Source organism: Apodemus sylvaticus, chromosome 5 (assembly GCF_947179515.1).
Source record: "Apodemus sylvaticus chromosome 5, mApoSyl1.1, whole genome shotgun sequence".
NCBI classification, from domain to species: domain Eukaryota; kingdom Metazoa; phylum Chordata; class Mammalia; order Rodentia; family Muridae; genus Apodemus; species Apodemus sylvaticus.
The window spans coordinates 144158467-144174473 of record NC_067476.1 but is presented as its reverse complement, the minus strand read 5'-3'; the positions used below and the strand labels follow the sequence as shown (position 1 = coordinate 144174473).

Here is a 16007-nt window from a genome sequence, read left to right as displayed (position 1 = left end):
ATGGTACACAGTGAACAGTTGGGATCTGCTGCTGCGGTTTGTCTGGCAGACATAACTCTAAGATGTCATATGGCGGGTGGGGTAAAAACTAGAGTCACATGACAAGGATTCCAGCATGTATATAAAAGCTTATGGAGATAAGGAGGTCTATGAGCCACCTGGTCCACAGATAAAGGAGAAAAACCTAGTAGAAAGAAACAGGAAGGAAGGAAGGAAGGAAGGAAGGAAGGAAGGAAGGAAGGAAGGAAGGAAGGAAGGAAGGAAGGAAGGAAGAAAAAATAAAGGAAAGAAAGAGGGGAGGGAATATATTGCTCTGCACATCTCTGTATGTTTAATTTTTAATAAGAATTCATTTGTATGAATTTGATATTTTTTTAAGCATTAAAGTCTTTTAACCTGAAGAACCACTTTAATTATTGCTGTTCTGACACAGGGTTCCAGGAAATTTTCAAAGGTCACAGATGTTCAGTGGCTGGTTCTTTTGAGATGGGGTCACAGGTAGCCTGGGCTGGGGCCTTGAACTCAGTATCTAGCTGAGGATGACAGAATTTCTGACCTTCCTGCCTCTGGTATGGGGATCACAGGTGTGTGATACGGTCCTGAAGACCAAACATAAGACCTCACACTCGCTAGGCAAGCCGGCCAGCAGCTGAAGGACATACATCTTGAACTGTTTCTAATCCCTGCCACACTTTCTCGAAGCCAAGCCCTTGGCACTTTGTGACACAGATTTTAAAAATTGAAACCGGAAAGGGACAACAAATTGTTCAAGGTCATAGACTAGGTAGGAATGGGGTGGAGGGGTGTCCTTGAACTCAGACCCTTGTTTCTTCTAAGCAGGGCACCTGACTGTCAAGAAGGAATGATATTTGGGTAGGTGCCATCTCCACGTCTGAAACATACGTCCAACTCCCAAAGCCTCTGCAGAGGTCCCTTGGGAGGGAAAACGGGACGTTCCAGAGAAGGGGATAACTGACAAGTTGGGAGAGAGGAGTCGGAGAACTGACACCCCTACCAAAAATTAGACCTTGTCATGAAGCAGCCACCCCCTGAGTGGGATGGGGGCGCCACGTCATCCAGCAAACCAAACCGCATGTGGGAAGGAGCCATGTCTCCAGCCTGAGCCATCCTGCTTCTCAGGGGGCTAACCCCAGCTCCCACCTGAGCAGCTGGAAGTCGGTGGGTCGGGACCCTGTCCCTGCTCATGCCTTATAGGTTCTGTGTTAGCAGGATCAAAACAAACGGCGCTTTCAGAGTGTTCTAGAACTCAAAGGGTTAGGCGAGCACAGGCTGGTTTGACGTTCTTTGAATGCGCAGGATGATATCCTAAGGACAGGACCCAAGTCAACATACATTCGCTCTGTTTCCTAGATCCTTGCCACAAGCAATCTGGGTGTAATTTCTAGCCTACCTGCGCTTGACAACCCACCCCAAGAGGTCAGGTGTGTTAGTTTCTATGTGCGACATCATGTCGGCACCCAAAATGTTTCCAGTTTCCATGGTTAAGGATGCTCAGCCTGTGAGAGTCCACATTCTCAGGGCCACCAGCCCTCAGCTCTTCCAGTGACTGCTTTAGTATCTAACACCAGGAAAGGGAGCAGACGAGTCCAGCAGACACAGACAGACCTCTCCCGGGGTAAGGCAGTGATGCTGAGTGGTCAAAGGACCAATGCACAGACTTCAACTATGAAGAGCAAGCATGTGCCCAATGCACAGAAAAGGAGGCCTGACCAAAGCGTGAGTGCTCCGACCAGCCTGGCAGTGGGAAGCAAGCCTGAGAAGCCAGAGTAGAATCCTAGGGGGTTTTTGTACTGTTAGACCATCTGGATCAAGGTTCTAAATCTCTCTGACTCCAGCATCCCGATCTGTAAAATGGGAATTATTAAATGTAACCAGTACAGGGTAAGTTTGTGAGCTCGCATTGATTGTGATATTCGCACAGCTTAGAGAGTGAAGTTAACCTGGACAACGGGGTGTGTACTGGTCTCTGCTTCCGGACTTATGTAAAGTCCACAACAATATAAACCATACACTCAACAAAATAAAAGATAACAATATGGTTGAGTGTGGCGGCTCGCATCTTTAATCAGGAGGCAGAGGTAGGCGGATGAATCTGAGGTCTGCCTGCTCTACAATGTGAGTTCTAGGACAGCCAAAGCCACACAGAGAGACTTTGTCTCGAAAATATATATACTATAATATAAGCAAACATATCAATAAGCCTACATGTGAGTTCATACCTACAAATTTAGCATTTAAGAGGCAGGAGGATCAAGAATTCATGGTCATCTTCAGATACAAGCCTGGTACAAACCTGGGCTACCTGAGAGCCTGCCTCCCAGCTCAACATTTCAAGATATTCACAGCCGCATACTTAACACGAAGGACCATGTGCAAGATACTTCATGGGTGTTACCCAACTGAACGCTCACAAGGCCTTCACGAGGATGCTTCTGTTTCCCCCCATTTTATTCAAGTAGAGTCTAAGGACAGACAGTTAAAGGACTTCTCTGTGCCAGGGTCACATAGGGACCTGCACAACCAGTTTTGGACTGGGGATGTCTACCTTCAGGGCCTAGTTACATTTTAAAATGTTTATTATTTTTATTTTATGTGGGTGGGTGTTTATCTGCACAAATGTCTGTGTGCTACCTATGTCTAGTGCTAGGGAGGTCAGAGGCATGCCAGATCCCCTAGCTAGTTGTGAGCTGCTACGTGGGTTCTGGGAATAGAGCCTAGGTCCTCCGGAAGGGCAGTCAGTGTTCTGAACCTCTGTGCCATCTCATCAGCTCGGGGGTCTAGCGCTTTTTTTCCCCCTCAAGACAGGGTTTCTCTGTGTAGCCCTGGCTGTCCTGGAACTCACTCTGTAGACCACGCTGGTCTCAAACTCAGAAATCTGCCTGCCTCTGCCTCCTAAGTGCATGTGCCAGTGGGCGGGGCGGGGAAGAGGGGAGAGGCGAGGGAGGGATGGAGGGTGGGGCGTCTAGCTCTTAATCACCCTCCAGCATGAACACAGCAATGGAAAGGGAATCAAGAACAGCATCATAGACGTGACCCTGTCTGTGACAGAGCGCTGCCTTGTTCTGTAAGATCCTGGGCTCCTTGTCAGTGTGGAAAAGAAGACACCAAAACAGCATGCCAGGGGCCAAGTGAGGACCATGAGAAGAAGAACTTGGAGAAACGCAACATCCTGGCATCCTGGAGTATCCGGCTGAGGGTGGGGGCAGGGCTGGATGGGACACCACGTGCTCATTATTCTGAGTGCGGAGTGCCAGTGCTGCAGGAAGCAGGCTGTCAGTAAATATTTGTGGGAGGGAAGGGAAATTGTTATTGTATTCATTAGCCAAAAGCTGGACTCATTGTCTCCAAGAATGAAAATAGCTAAGATAAAGCTGAAGTAGGGGTGGGGATGGGGATGGGGATGGGGTGGGGTGGGGGTGGGAAGGCACAGGCCTGCAATCCCAGCTTTGGAGAATCAGAAGTTCAAGGTCATATTCCTGTTGCATTACAAGTTGGAGGCCAGCCTGGGCTACATGAGACTGTCTCATAAGTTTGGGAGAGGTCTTTCCTAGGGCCATCCCCTTCCTGATGTGGACTGATGGGATGGCCCACGTTGGACCCGCTGTGTTTGAGGTTTTGCCCGCTCCTGCGCGCTCCGTGTCCTGAAGAGCAGGGGACCTTACCTTCTTCGGCGTCATTCCTCAGTGAGGCCTCCAGCAAGGCTACACTGGCCTCGAAGGACACCTTCTTGCGACGGCCACCCGTGCTGCGCTTCCGCTCATGCTTGCGCTTGCGATGAAGCAGGTCCTGCTCATACTGTGCCCACTTCTTCAGCTGCTGAGCCCGGCGCTTCTGGGCTGCGCGCAGGCGCTCCAGGGTAGGCACCTTCTCCAGCAGCTGCAGCTCTGTGAGCAGGTCCACGTGGCTGGCCATGGCCCCGCGCCTGCCCTTGCTCTGCCTGGGGCTAGCACGGTGAGCCCGGGGCCAGGGGAGCACAGGGGCTCCCAAGGGGCTGGAGCCTCATGGTGGGGCCTGCAGGGGGGAGACAGACACAGAGACAGGACGGTCAGCCCCGAGAACACACATCGCATAGTATACAAAGTCACCTGACTTCCCGCAACTGAGTTCAAAGCTGCTTTGAGGTTTTCTATTTGTGCTGAAAGCAAAAGGGCAGATTCTTAGAGTGGAGTCCCAGAAAGGCTGTGAGCTGAGCCCGTGGTGGCCACTCACACTGAATCAGTTATAGCAAATAAAGTCCAATCTCACTGACACCTCCAAGTGCAGACTTCCTAGTGGTCTCTATGTCGGCTACCCAGATAGAGGCCATCCCATTATTCCAGAAAGTTCTGCTGCATATGGTGCTGCTTGCTTGCCTCTCAAGCCACAGTCAACTAACAAGAGCCTGATCTTGGCAGCGTTATTGTACAAAGGAATCCTAGTTCAAGAAATAAGTTATGTGACAGAGTACGGTGGAGCCCAGGACACCATGGGGACTGCCGAACCCAGAAAACCCCAGGCTGTGCAGCGTGCAAAGAGAAGCCTTTGGGGCTGGGAAAGGGGTTCTTCAGGTAGAGCACTTGCCTGGCAGGAACCAAGCTAGGGTGCCATCCCCAGCACCACATAAATAGGGTGTGGAAGTGAATGCCTGTGATCCCAGCCCTAAGGAAGTAAAGGCAGGAGGATCAAAAGTTTAGGGTCATCCTTGGCTACATTGTAAGTTTGAGGCTAGTCTGAACAACTTGAGACCCAGCCTTAAAAAAAAAAAAAACAGCAAATAGAAGCCAAGTCGTCACAGACATGGCGCCAGGCACTTCAGCTTCTGCTCTTTTGCTCGCTGTGGTGCACGCTGTAGTGAGGATGGACAGGAAGATGTAGGGAAGGTGTAGCTGCCATGGTTCTCGAAGAACGGCCTGGGCACCCCATGGGGAACCCCCCCCCCCTTTCAAGGCTTCCACAAAGCCAAAACTATTCGCTAACCTTTTCCATTCACGTTCTGTCCCTGGTGTGTAAGGGTCCTCATGCTGCCCAGCAGGAGACTTGTGCTAGAATAACAGACACGCTGTGACACTCACATGTAAAGCCCAGCCTAGAGAGATGTGCAAAATGTAAATCTCTCTCTCTCTCTCTCTCTCTCTCTCTCTCTCTCTCTCTCTCTCTCTCTCTCTCTCTCACTATTTTTGGTTGGTTGGTTTAGGACAGTTACTTTTTTCATCAAAATGCCCATCATGGTTATAACCACATGATAGGTTTATATTTTTTTTTACATTTTCTTCATTTTGTGTATGTGTACATGCACATACACATATGTGTCTATGTGCGTGTGCACAGCACTATGATATGCATGTGGAGGTCAGAGGATAACCCTCGGGAGTCGGTTCTTTCTTTCCGTCATGAGGACTCTAGGGACCAAACCCAGGTCATCAGGCTTGGTGACAAGCACATTTACCAACCGAGCCATCTTGCCAGCGCCCTCGGTTTGGAACTGGGAGGCTGTCTCATAAAATCAAAAACATTAAAAATAAACAATTTGTATAAACAAAAGATCTTTAGGATCCTGAATTTCAACGATTAAAGTGCTACCAACCCCAACAGTCTGCTAACGATTGGACCTGGAAACGTTTAACTGAAGTCCCCCCAAGAACACACCCCTTGGAGAGCTTTCCAAAGAAAACAACACTATATGCCTTTAGAGGTTGAGGCTGACTGGGTGTTACATCAGCACAGACCTGTGGGTTCTCTGAGGCAAAGGAACAAGGTCTTTGGATAATCACTTGAAGCCTCTTGAAGACTGAATTCCCATCTGCAAAATGCTCTATCCCCTCCCAGAATTCCAGAGCAGTCAAGGGAAAAGAAGCTGGCCACAGTTGTATGTCTGCTACCAAAGAGAATGGAACTCAGAGGAAGAGATGGAGCCGTAAAGGCAGAACTCCCTCGACCCACCAGGCAAGACTGTCTCAGGCTGCTGGGAGACATGGAAAGATGGGCGGGTCCACATGTGTGGGATGCAAAACTGCCACCTTCTCAGGAATCAAACGAGAGGAGCCTGGATTTTTAACTTTGAGAACAATGACAAGACCCACCACCTGCAATCCATACTCTCCAGGGTTATAGATTCTTACTTGTATATGTGTCCTCTAAAGTAATTTCACCAGCCGAGTGTGGTGGCACACGCCTTTAATCCCAGCACTTGGGAGGCAGAGGCAGGCGGATTTCTGAGTTCGAGGCCAGCCTGGTCTACAGAGTGAGTTCCAGGACAGCCAGGGCAGAGAAACCCTGTCTTGAACAAAAACAAAAGTAATTTCACCAGCACACACCACCACAGTAAAATACCAACAGCTCCTCTGCACTAAGCACCCTCGAGAACCACCTAACATCTCTCCTAAGTGCCCCCAAACCCACTGACATTCTAGCCCGTGGCGCTAATCTGTTGCCCGTCTCTAGAAGTAGGGAGCAAGTAATATCGGACGGCTGGCTGTTTTGACCCCACGTCATTCCTTTGAGGGTCACCCAAATTATCATACATATCAACAGTCCATTCCTTTTTTTTTTTTATTGCTATCTAGTATTCCACTGCACATTAGTTTGTTTCCCCATCCAGCCACTGGAAAAGATCTGGGCTGTATCCAGTTTGTGGCTGCTGTTAGATTGATGAGCAGGATTTTGTGAAGCAAAACCTTGCTTCCTTTAAGTTTTCCTTTCTTGTGGACGAATGCCCTCATTCTGCAATTGTCAGGGGCCCTGGTAATTGCCCCAGTTAGTTTTAAAGAAATTGCCACTGTCTTCTCCTGAGGGCTTGGGCATGAATGAGCAGAGCTCGCTGGCAGCTCTCCACGCCCTCCCTGCTCTCTGCCTCAGCTGCTGGGGTGGCTGCTGTGGCTGGCGTTTTTGAGCATATGGGACTGAAAAGAATGCACCAACACACGGTGTCATGGTGACATTGGGCCCTGCGAGCTGGAGGACCAGATGCTAATTTTGCCTCTCTTTCTTCAACTGAACACCTGCCCCGAGGACTAGCATGATTCAGAGACAGATGGGGGACCAGCTCTGCATTCTGGGAGGTTCCTGCCTGTCAGTCTACCTATGAATCCACCTAATCCTCTCAGCCACTTAAAGAAGTAGGCACCATCAATACTGTCTCCCAGATAAAGAAAACAGAAAGATGAAGTCATTTGCCCAACATCACACAGCTAGAAACTAGAGGATCTAGAGATGTCCTTCGGTTGTTGGCCTGCTTCCTAACACACATGAAGCCCTGGAGACAGGGATGCCCGGACCAAAGAGATCAAGGAAGTTTGAGGTCTGTGAGATGCACTTTCTGACTACAGGGCAGACTTAACCAGCAAACCTCCTGTGGCCTATTCATGTTTATCCATCTGTTTGGGTTTAGCCCACACCATCCTCAACATCTCAATTAATTGTTCATATTTAATACTTGGAGTTTTTATATCTAACCTCAGACTTTTAGTTTTTAGAATACTTCCACATCTGTCCATGTGGGCTTACATAGCAGCCACCAAAAGGTACAGAGAAAGTCTGTGCCCTCTGATGAAACACCTTCTAATTTACCCCAGTCCCTACCACCATCCTATGCCACCTGACCTCACATTAATTGCCCCGATCACTAGCTCCTATCGTCACTGAGTCTGAAGCTGTGTGTTGGGCAGAGGGATGCAGCAGCCTCCAAATATCAGAGATCTACTCAGCACAGAAAAGGGACGGCCATCTTGGAATCTCCACAACACCAACCAGGGAGCAGCTATTTACACCTAAAGGCATGAACAGGCCTGCAGAGCTGTCCAGCAAACAGTCAGCCAAGGTGTTTAGGATTCTAGGGGCTGAGAACAGACAGCGCTTACGCCTACGTCACTCCCTGAAGGAGAGTTTCCACTGGTGTTGAACTCGCCTAAGTATTCCGCTAGGTGTCTTACAGCGCTATAACTTCACACACATCCACCTCTTCATTATCAACACTGATCACACACTGGGTAGGAGAGCCCCAAAGAATGCCAACTGACGGTAGGAATAAGCCATGCCATGCAACTGCATACCAAAACGCCTTCCTCTTCTCAAATGCCATCCTAGCTGGGTATAGAAGCACATGCCTGTGATCCAGCACTCAAGAGGCTGAGACCAGCCTGGGCTATCTAGTAAGTTCCAAGATAGCCTGAGCTACTAGCATGAGACCATGTATTCAAAAAATAAACAAATTGCCGGGCAGTGGTGGTGCACGCCTGTAATCCCAGCACTCCGGGAGGCAGAGGCAGGCGGATTTCTGAGTTCGAGGCCAGCCTGGTCTACCAAGTGAGTTCCAGGACAGCCAGGGCTATACAGAGAAACCCTGTCTCGAAAAAACCAAAATAAATAAATAAATAAATAAATAAATAAAATAAACAAATAAAGTAGTTAAAAAAGAAACCTTCCTCAGCCATCATTTCAACTGGGAGTTCTAAACATAGAAAGAGAGCAGACACCAATGAAAGCCACTGTTTTATATATTTAATACATATATTAATAATAATAAAAACTACTGAAACCAAACCTGGTAGTATAGGCCTGTAATCTCCCCTCCCCTCCTCTCCTTTTCTCTCCACAGGAGCCTGAGATGGGAGAACGAACAGCAAGTTCAATACCAGCCTGAACAAATTTACAAGACTCTGTCTCAAAAGAAAAAAAAAAAATCTGACGACATAGCTCATTGGTAGGGGCTTGCAGCATGGGCCTTTGCAGACAACAAAATATACCCTTTCCACATCTTTCAAAAAAAATCTTCAAAGGTTTCTGAAGAAAAAAGTGTCATTCTGGTGCTCATAGGCGGTGACATCTTTAGAGCCAGGCCAGTCTCTCCCCCTGAGGTTCCCTGCCTGGAGGAGGGGTACAGCAATGGTATTTAAGAAGAAATGTAAAAGCATCATTTGGTTTTCTGTGGACATTTTCACAGCTACTGTTTATTTATGGAAGTGACATGAAATTTCCTTTATATATATTTCAATTACAACTCCATTTCAATTACAACTAGTGACTTGGTAGTAAAGAAAAATGAAATAGTGTCAGAATTCAGTGTTGGCAGGGTATGTAAGATACTGACATTTGGGGAAGCCACTTTCACAACGACAACTGGTTCTCATGACAACAGTCTTAGAGGAGAACGACTCACATGGGTTTGGGGGCGTGTTCTGTGGTTTAGTTACAGTGCTGGGGGGGCGGGGAACCAAGGCCTTCAGCTGAGTTGCAGCCTCGGTCCTAGAAGCACCCATATGTATCCAGCAAATCCTTTTCAAGCACTTGCCACACACCAGGACTGTGCTGAGATGAGGCTATAGCCAGTGAAAGTCTGCCGTGGTCCCTGTCTACCTGATGTATGACAAAGCAGTAAGGGAGCCGTACAGAACGAACAGCAGCCGGTGGAAGGGGCCTGACCCCCCCCCATGATGCTCCCTCCACAAGCTACAAACAATCAGAAAGGGTTTACTGCATTGCCCTGTTTGCTCTGGGCCAAGAAATTAAGGACAGTCGACCAGCCCCCTGGAGAAAGGTAGGGACAGCATCTCCCAAGAGCAATAAAAGGGGCCAGGGCATATTTTCTGTGACTTCGCCCCTCCCACCTTACCCTTTGGGTTCCCTTGCAGCAGGGCCCCAGGACAGTTCCCTCCTGACTGCTAGTTTTCAGGTGACCTAGTTTCCCCCAATAGACCCACACACCTCCTCCGCCCCCATCCGAGAAAACCCTGCTCTGGCTAATTAAAGAATTGCCTGGTGCAGGCCAAGAGCAGCCAGGCAGCTGCACTCCCTGCAGCCTCCCCACCCCACCCCACCCCCACCCCACCCCCAAGGGCTCTGTCCTGGGTGCTGGGAGATCCCTGAAATCCAGGGCTCCATTGAGCTTGGAAGTGGCTTCCAGAAACTCTTGCATCTCAATCCATACTTGGACAATAGAAACAGTGCAGGGTATCTGGCCCTGGGAGAACAATAGTCTCAATATTTTATAAGGATCCTCATGGAGGCCAGGCTTGGAGGTAAATCAGTGGAATAGCAGTATTTTAAGCTTGGTGCATGGTAAAGTATCAATGAACTATCACACAGACCTATGGGACCTCAGTTCATAAAGAGTCTGGGCTGGGGGTATGCTATGGGGGTCTGCGCAGGCAATGAGGTCATCAGGAAGTGTGTGTGAGTGTGAGAAGACTGAGTCCAGGGGAAGTAGGGTGGGGTACTGCCTTTTCCCAACATCTGGGCCACATACCAAAATAGCTTAATTGTGACCAACAGGAAGTTTAAGGCCAAGTCACTGGGCCCCGCAAGAAGCAGAAACAGGCCACCAAGGTGTTGTCACCTTGTCTCCCAGACCTTGAACCTGCCAGCTGGCTGAGTCTAAACTTGGTCTTTATCCATGCAGACTCTTCCTTGCTGCCTTGAGGAAAAGGGACCAGGGTACACATCTCGGCTCCCACAGACTGGGCACCGGGAGACTGGTCCTTAAGGGAAAGGGCAAGAAAGTTGACTAGGGTCCTCTGGGGAAGTGGAGCCACAGGATAAGAGGACCACAACAGATAAAAAGCTATTGGTGGGGTGCCGCTGGGAATGAGTGTACTTCTGCAGAAGAACACAGTAATGAGGGAGGGTCTCAAAACTCTTTCATTATCCTGGGCCCTGATTGGTCAGAGGTCTTGGCAAAGGCCTGAGCCCGGACAGGGATTGGTTCTAGGGTTGGCATATATCTTAGGTTGGCCCAACGAGAAGCTTTCTCTTCCCTGTGTCGAAGGAGCCAGAAGTGAAGATTCTCTGAAGGCAGTCTCTAGATGAAGCCAATGCTTGGGTGGTACAGGAGAGGAAGGAAGGGGTCCTTTGCACACTGAGATGCTGGACTCCAGCTGGTCAAACCAACACACTCCATGTATTATGTAACCCAGTTCCTTATAGCCCAGAATATCTTAACATGCAGCAAGGATGCTTTTAAAGATGCAGGTCTAAGGACCCCAGGAAGGGCTGTGGCCTCTTGCAGAAGACTATTATCAATATGTGGACTTTCCCCTACAAAGGCCATTTCTGACTCAACAGGTCTAAGTGGAAGGTCAACCTTAAGGAAGGGCAAAAGGTCAAGGTTGGATGCCAACAGTAGTCATGTCTGTTGACTTGGAAGAAAGAACACATATGTGTGCACACAAGCACACACACACATGTTCACACACACAAATGCACACTCACACACGCACATGCACACTCATGCACTCAGGCACATGCACACACACACATGCTCACACACACAAATGCACACTCGTGCACGCAGGCACACACACACATGCACACACACATGCTCACACACACAAATGTACACTCACACACGCACATGCACACACACACATGCACACTCGTGCACGCTGGCACACACATACACGAGGGAGCAGCTGATTGACACGTCTATGGAATCAAGCCTACCAGTTTGAGAAAAACAACATGAGGGAAGGTGAATTCGAATTGAAGAGACTTTCGAACATGAGTCAGAGAGAGAGAGAGTTTCAAAGTTCACACTGTTAAAATGTTCAGCTTTTTCTCCCCGGTTCCTGGGCTATTCTTCTCCACCGTCTTGGCAGGCGCCAGAGGAAGGGCCACGAGTGTTTTTCTCCTCATGTTTCCTGCGCTGCTGAGCATGAGGGGAAAAGGGAAACCAAACAAACAGCCCGGGCGGCGGTGCCTCCTCCCTCCCAGCTCTCACTCACTCGGGACCTGCTTTTTCTCTAAAAGGATGCACACCCCCGCCCTCCCACAATTCAACTGAATAACATCATCCTCAGTACGGAGGCTCGAGATGCTCCACTCGAGCAGGGAGACTTGCTCCAGATATCCGAATTAGAAATCACCCTGTCCCTCCGGCCCCTCAGGGGACTCGGTGCACTGATTGCCCTACTCCTGCAGGAGTGGCCCTTTTAGACTCTGCGCACAATCACCGTACACCGGCCTCCTGGTTCTAAATCTGATGGAGGACCAGGGTCCCCAAGGAACTGCTCCTCAACTCTATTTCACCCAGACATGTTACTTCATTCAGATCTCTTCATGGTGGACCTGACCTTTTACCTGAAGCCCATTTACAGGGTTTCAAAATTATAGTCAAGAGAAGAGGGGCAGAATTCATAAGTCACAGGAACAAAGAGTGACCAGATAACCCATGACCTGGGCTCTCCCTGGAGATGAATCATGGTCAGCTCTGGGGAACCAATGACCTTCACTTGGATGAGTTCAGGACACCGCTTGCTCCAGCCTCAGGTAGAGTCAGGCTTGTGGGCAGGTAATACAGAGGTGCCATCAGCCTGGCCTGAGGAAAAAGAAACCTTCTAATGCAAAATTAGAGGCCAGTCCTGGAACAATGTTGGGGTCCCCCAGAACCCAATAACCACCCACCACGCTGCAAAGAGACAAGAACCAGTGGCATGGCGGACAGCTTTCCCAGGAGCCCCAGTGCTAGTTGGACTCTGAAAGCATCCAACCAAGGTAAGGATTCTGAGGAGCATGTCTGGAGCTTCACACCCGACAACACAACCTGTCAGGTCCATTTCAAGCAGATGATTGGTTGATATTTGGGGTTGACTCTGCATGTAAAGGCAAGAGGGTCTCCTTAGGCTTCCAAGAGATGGATTTCAAAGGGGTCAATGGTTCAGCGGACACAGGAAGCCCATGAACACATCAGTCATCCACACTGAGCTTCCCACTAGACACATAAACCCAGAGAAGCCGGGCCACTTGTAGGTTAGAATGACAGTGTGGGGAACGGCCCAGGGGACAGATACAAAGGCCAGGGACATGCAAACCTGATATAATATCTGTAAACGTCCCATGTGGTCCCATCAATCACAGTCACCCATTTCCCAAAGAAGCTGATATAGCAGCTAGGTAGAGGGAAATGGGAGTCATATTACAAACACAGCTCCTCCAAGATGGGGGGCAGGGTGGAACAGAAAAAAAAAAAAACTTCCTCCAAAGCTAGAGGATCATTTTCAAAGCAGGCCACCTGTGGCCACAGAATACCCTCCTAGATCACAGGTCATTGAACAAGGGACAGCTGTTAGGAGTGTCTAACTCATCCCCTCTGCACCCCTCCCTGCTGCCTGGCATTCCTGACCAAGCTTTCCTCCCTTGTGACAATTCTTAGGTTGCTGAAGTCCATTTCGGGCAGGATGAGGAGAGAGATTATCAATGGAAGTGATCAGCGATGTCTACTATGGCCAAAGAAGCGGGCAGGGACTATGAACACAGCAACTACAATTCTGGTCTACAGCATGCTTGCCTGGACTTAGAGTTCAGTACCTGCCTTTTGCCCCCTTGATTAAGATTCTAGCCCTCGGTATGGGGATATGGCGTAGTGATAAAACTCTCTGCTCAAACACAACGACCAGTGTTCTGATCCCTAGAACTCCACAAACAGTGCTCTGGAGGGCCAGCCAGGGGGGCCTAGATGAACTGGAAAGCTCTAAGTGAGAGGCTCTGTCTCAGTATATAAGGTAGAAAGTGATAGAGGGACGGGCAGTGGTGGCGCACGCCTTTAATCCTAGCACTCGGGAGGCAGAGGCAGGCAGATTTCTGAGTTCAAGGCCAGCCTGGTCTACAAAGTGAGTTCCAGGATAGCCAGGGCTACACAGAGAAACCCTGTCTCAAAAAACTGAAAGAGAGAGAGAAAGAGAGAGAGAGAGAGAGAGAGAGAGAGAGAAGATGACCAACATCAACCTTGTACTGGCTGCTTTTGGGTGTCAACTTGACACAAGCTAAAGTCATCAGACAGGAAGGAGCCTCCCTTGAGGAAATGCCTCCATGAGAACCAGCTATAAGACATTTTCTCAATTAGTGATCAATAGAGAAGGGCCCAGCCCACTGTGGGTGGGGCCATCCCTAGGCTGGGTTCTGGATTCTATAAGAAAGCAGGCTGAGCAAGCCATGGGAAGCAGACCAGTAAGAACCCCTCCATGGCCTCTGCATCAGCTCCTGCCTTCAAGTTTCTGCCCTGCTTGAGTGCCTGACCTGACGGCCTCCAATGATGGATTATGATTTGGATATATAAACTGAATAAATCCTTTCCTCCCCAACTTGATTCTTTTTTTTTTTTTTTTTTTGGTTTTTTTCGATACAGGGTTTCTCTGTGCAACCTTGGCTGTCCTGGAACTCACTCTGTAGACCAGGTTGGCCTCGAACTCAGAAATCAGCCAGCCTCTGTCTCCCAAGTGCTGGGATTACAGGCGTGCGCCACCATCACCCGGCTCCCAACTTGATTCTTGATTATTGTGTTTTCATCATAGCAACAGAAACTCTAACTAAGACAAACCTCTAGCTTCTACATGTGCCCACATACACATTAATATACACATGCACGCATGCTCACACACATACACACACACACACACACACACACAAAGCCAGTTTAATCTTCTAGTCTTAAAGATCTAGAATGTTATAAACCAGTTGGAAGACCTCTAGGATCCCAGGACACTATTTGAACAACACACAATTGGCTGTCACTGCAGAGGTGGACAAGATCCTAACTTGCTTTTGTGGGCAGAATGACCTCAGTTCCATCCTGCTAAGGAGAGCTAAGGGCCAGGTTCTAGAAACTGACATCCTGAACCAACTACAGCAAAATGGCGCCATGTGCAGCTAGCGGCCCCCTCTCCCAGGACTGTCCCCGAAGCACAGAAACACAGCATGCTGTGGAGGTTCCATCCTTAAAGGATGGGAGAGCTGAGACACTGATATCAACTAACGCCCCTCTCAATCCGGAGAGCGCCCACTTGTCCATCCCCAGCACTGTGGGATGCACAGCCTTTCCAATAAAGAGAAAGCACTGTGGTCCAATCACTAGCAAAAGTCCTCTCTCCACTGCAGCTCTCCACACAAGCCTGGAGAGCTGTCACCCCTACACCCACACCCCACCCATACCCCATCCACACCCTTTCCTTTCTGCCCCTGCAACCAGGGGCATGCTTAGCCAGTTGCAAAATTGCTGGGATGAGGATTTTACAAGACTTCTCATATGAACTATTTGCTGAGGTGTGTGAAATGATGCCAGAGAAGCGGTTAAGTGTGGAGATGGTCCTACCTGGAGGACAGGAGGAGAGAGGGAGGAGGAGTCAGAGTGACTCAGAGTTGGTGGCAGCTCTCTGCCAGTCAGTGGCTGATCTGGGATCCAAATGCAAAGTCTGTGCACAAAAACAACAGCAGGAGAGACTCCCAAAGCACCGTACGTGTTTTAAAAGATCTTACACGTGAAGTACAAGATTTCTGAGTCTGCAGCATTAGCAGCCAGACAACTAAGAAGACATATTGGTTCAGTAAGCAGACAGACCAATTCACGCGAGAGAAAACTGTCAAGATCGTTATAGAGCAAAACACTCGCTTAGCTCAGCTAAAGGGAAGCCTTTCAGGGCCTGCTATCTGTGCCCATGAAATGAACCCAGGGAGAGAGAATGCCAGGAAACAGCAGCAGCTCCTCCAGTTAGCACCCCTTCCCCCATCAAGGTCCACAGGAACACCTCTTGGGAATACTGCATTAATTCTGAAGATCCAGGTATTGTCTCCATTCCAAAGAGGAGAAGACCAGGCTGAGGCTTTAGCTCAGTTGGGAGGGTCCTTGCCTAGCATTCACAAGGCCCTGAGTTCAATCCCCAGCACCTCATAAACTAAGTATAGTGATAAACATCTGCAGCCCTAGCATACTAGAGGGAAAAGCAGGTGGATTAGGAGCTCAAAGCTATCCTTGGCTACATATCAACTTTGAGACCAGCTTGGGATATATATAAGACTGTTGAAAACAAAAACAAAAACAGAAGGCAGACTCGGAAAGGTTAGGGCTCTTGCAAATAGAGCTAGGTTCCAGCTTTTCCGTGTTGGCATCTCTTCTTTATCAGTCTGCCATTTGTTTGATGGGCCCGTGCCCAGGCCGTGTGCTTGGGATGTTTAATATCTCCCCTACTTGAAAATAAAAGGAAAAAATAAAACTCAGGCAAAGATGATCTCAGAAGTCTGACTGG

At 49.0% G+C, this 16007-nt stretch overlaps 1 protein-coding gene across 4 annotated transcripts in view; it reads right to left on the bottom strand.

The window, feature by feature from the left end:
- The window catches only part of Ppp1r16b (protein phosphatase 1 regulatory subunit 16B), a 98799-nt gene that overhangs the window by 65741 nt on the left and 17051 nt on the right, over positions 1–16007 (bottom strand). For all 4 annotated transcript variants that reach the window (XM_052184163.1, XM_052184165.1, XM_052184162.1 and 1 more), the window contains exon 2: positions 3684–4032. In XM_052184163.1, coding sequence (XP_052040123.1) covers positions 3684–3933 — 250 coding nt within the window. In that variant the 5' untranslated portion in view covers positions 3934–4032. The remainder of the gene's footprint in view (positions 1–3683; positions 4033–16007) is intronic.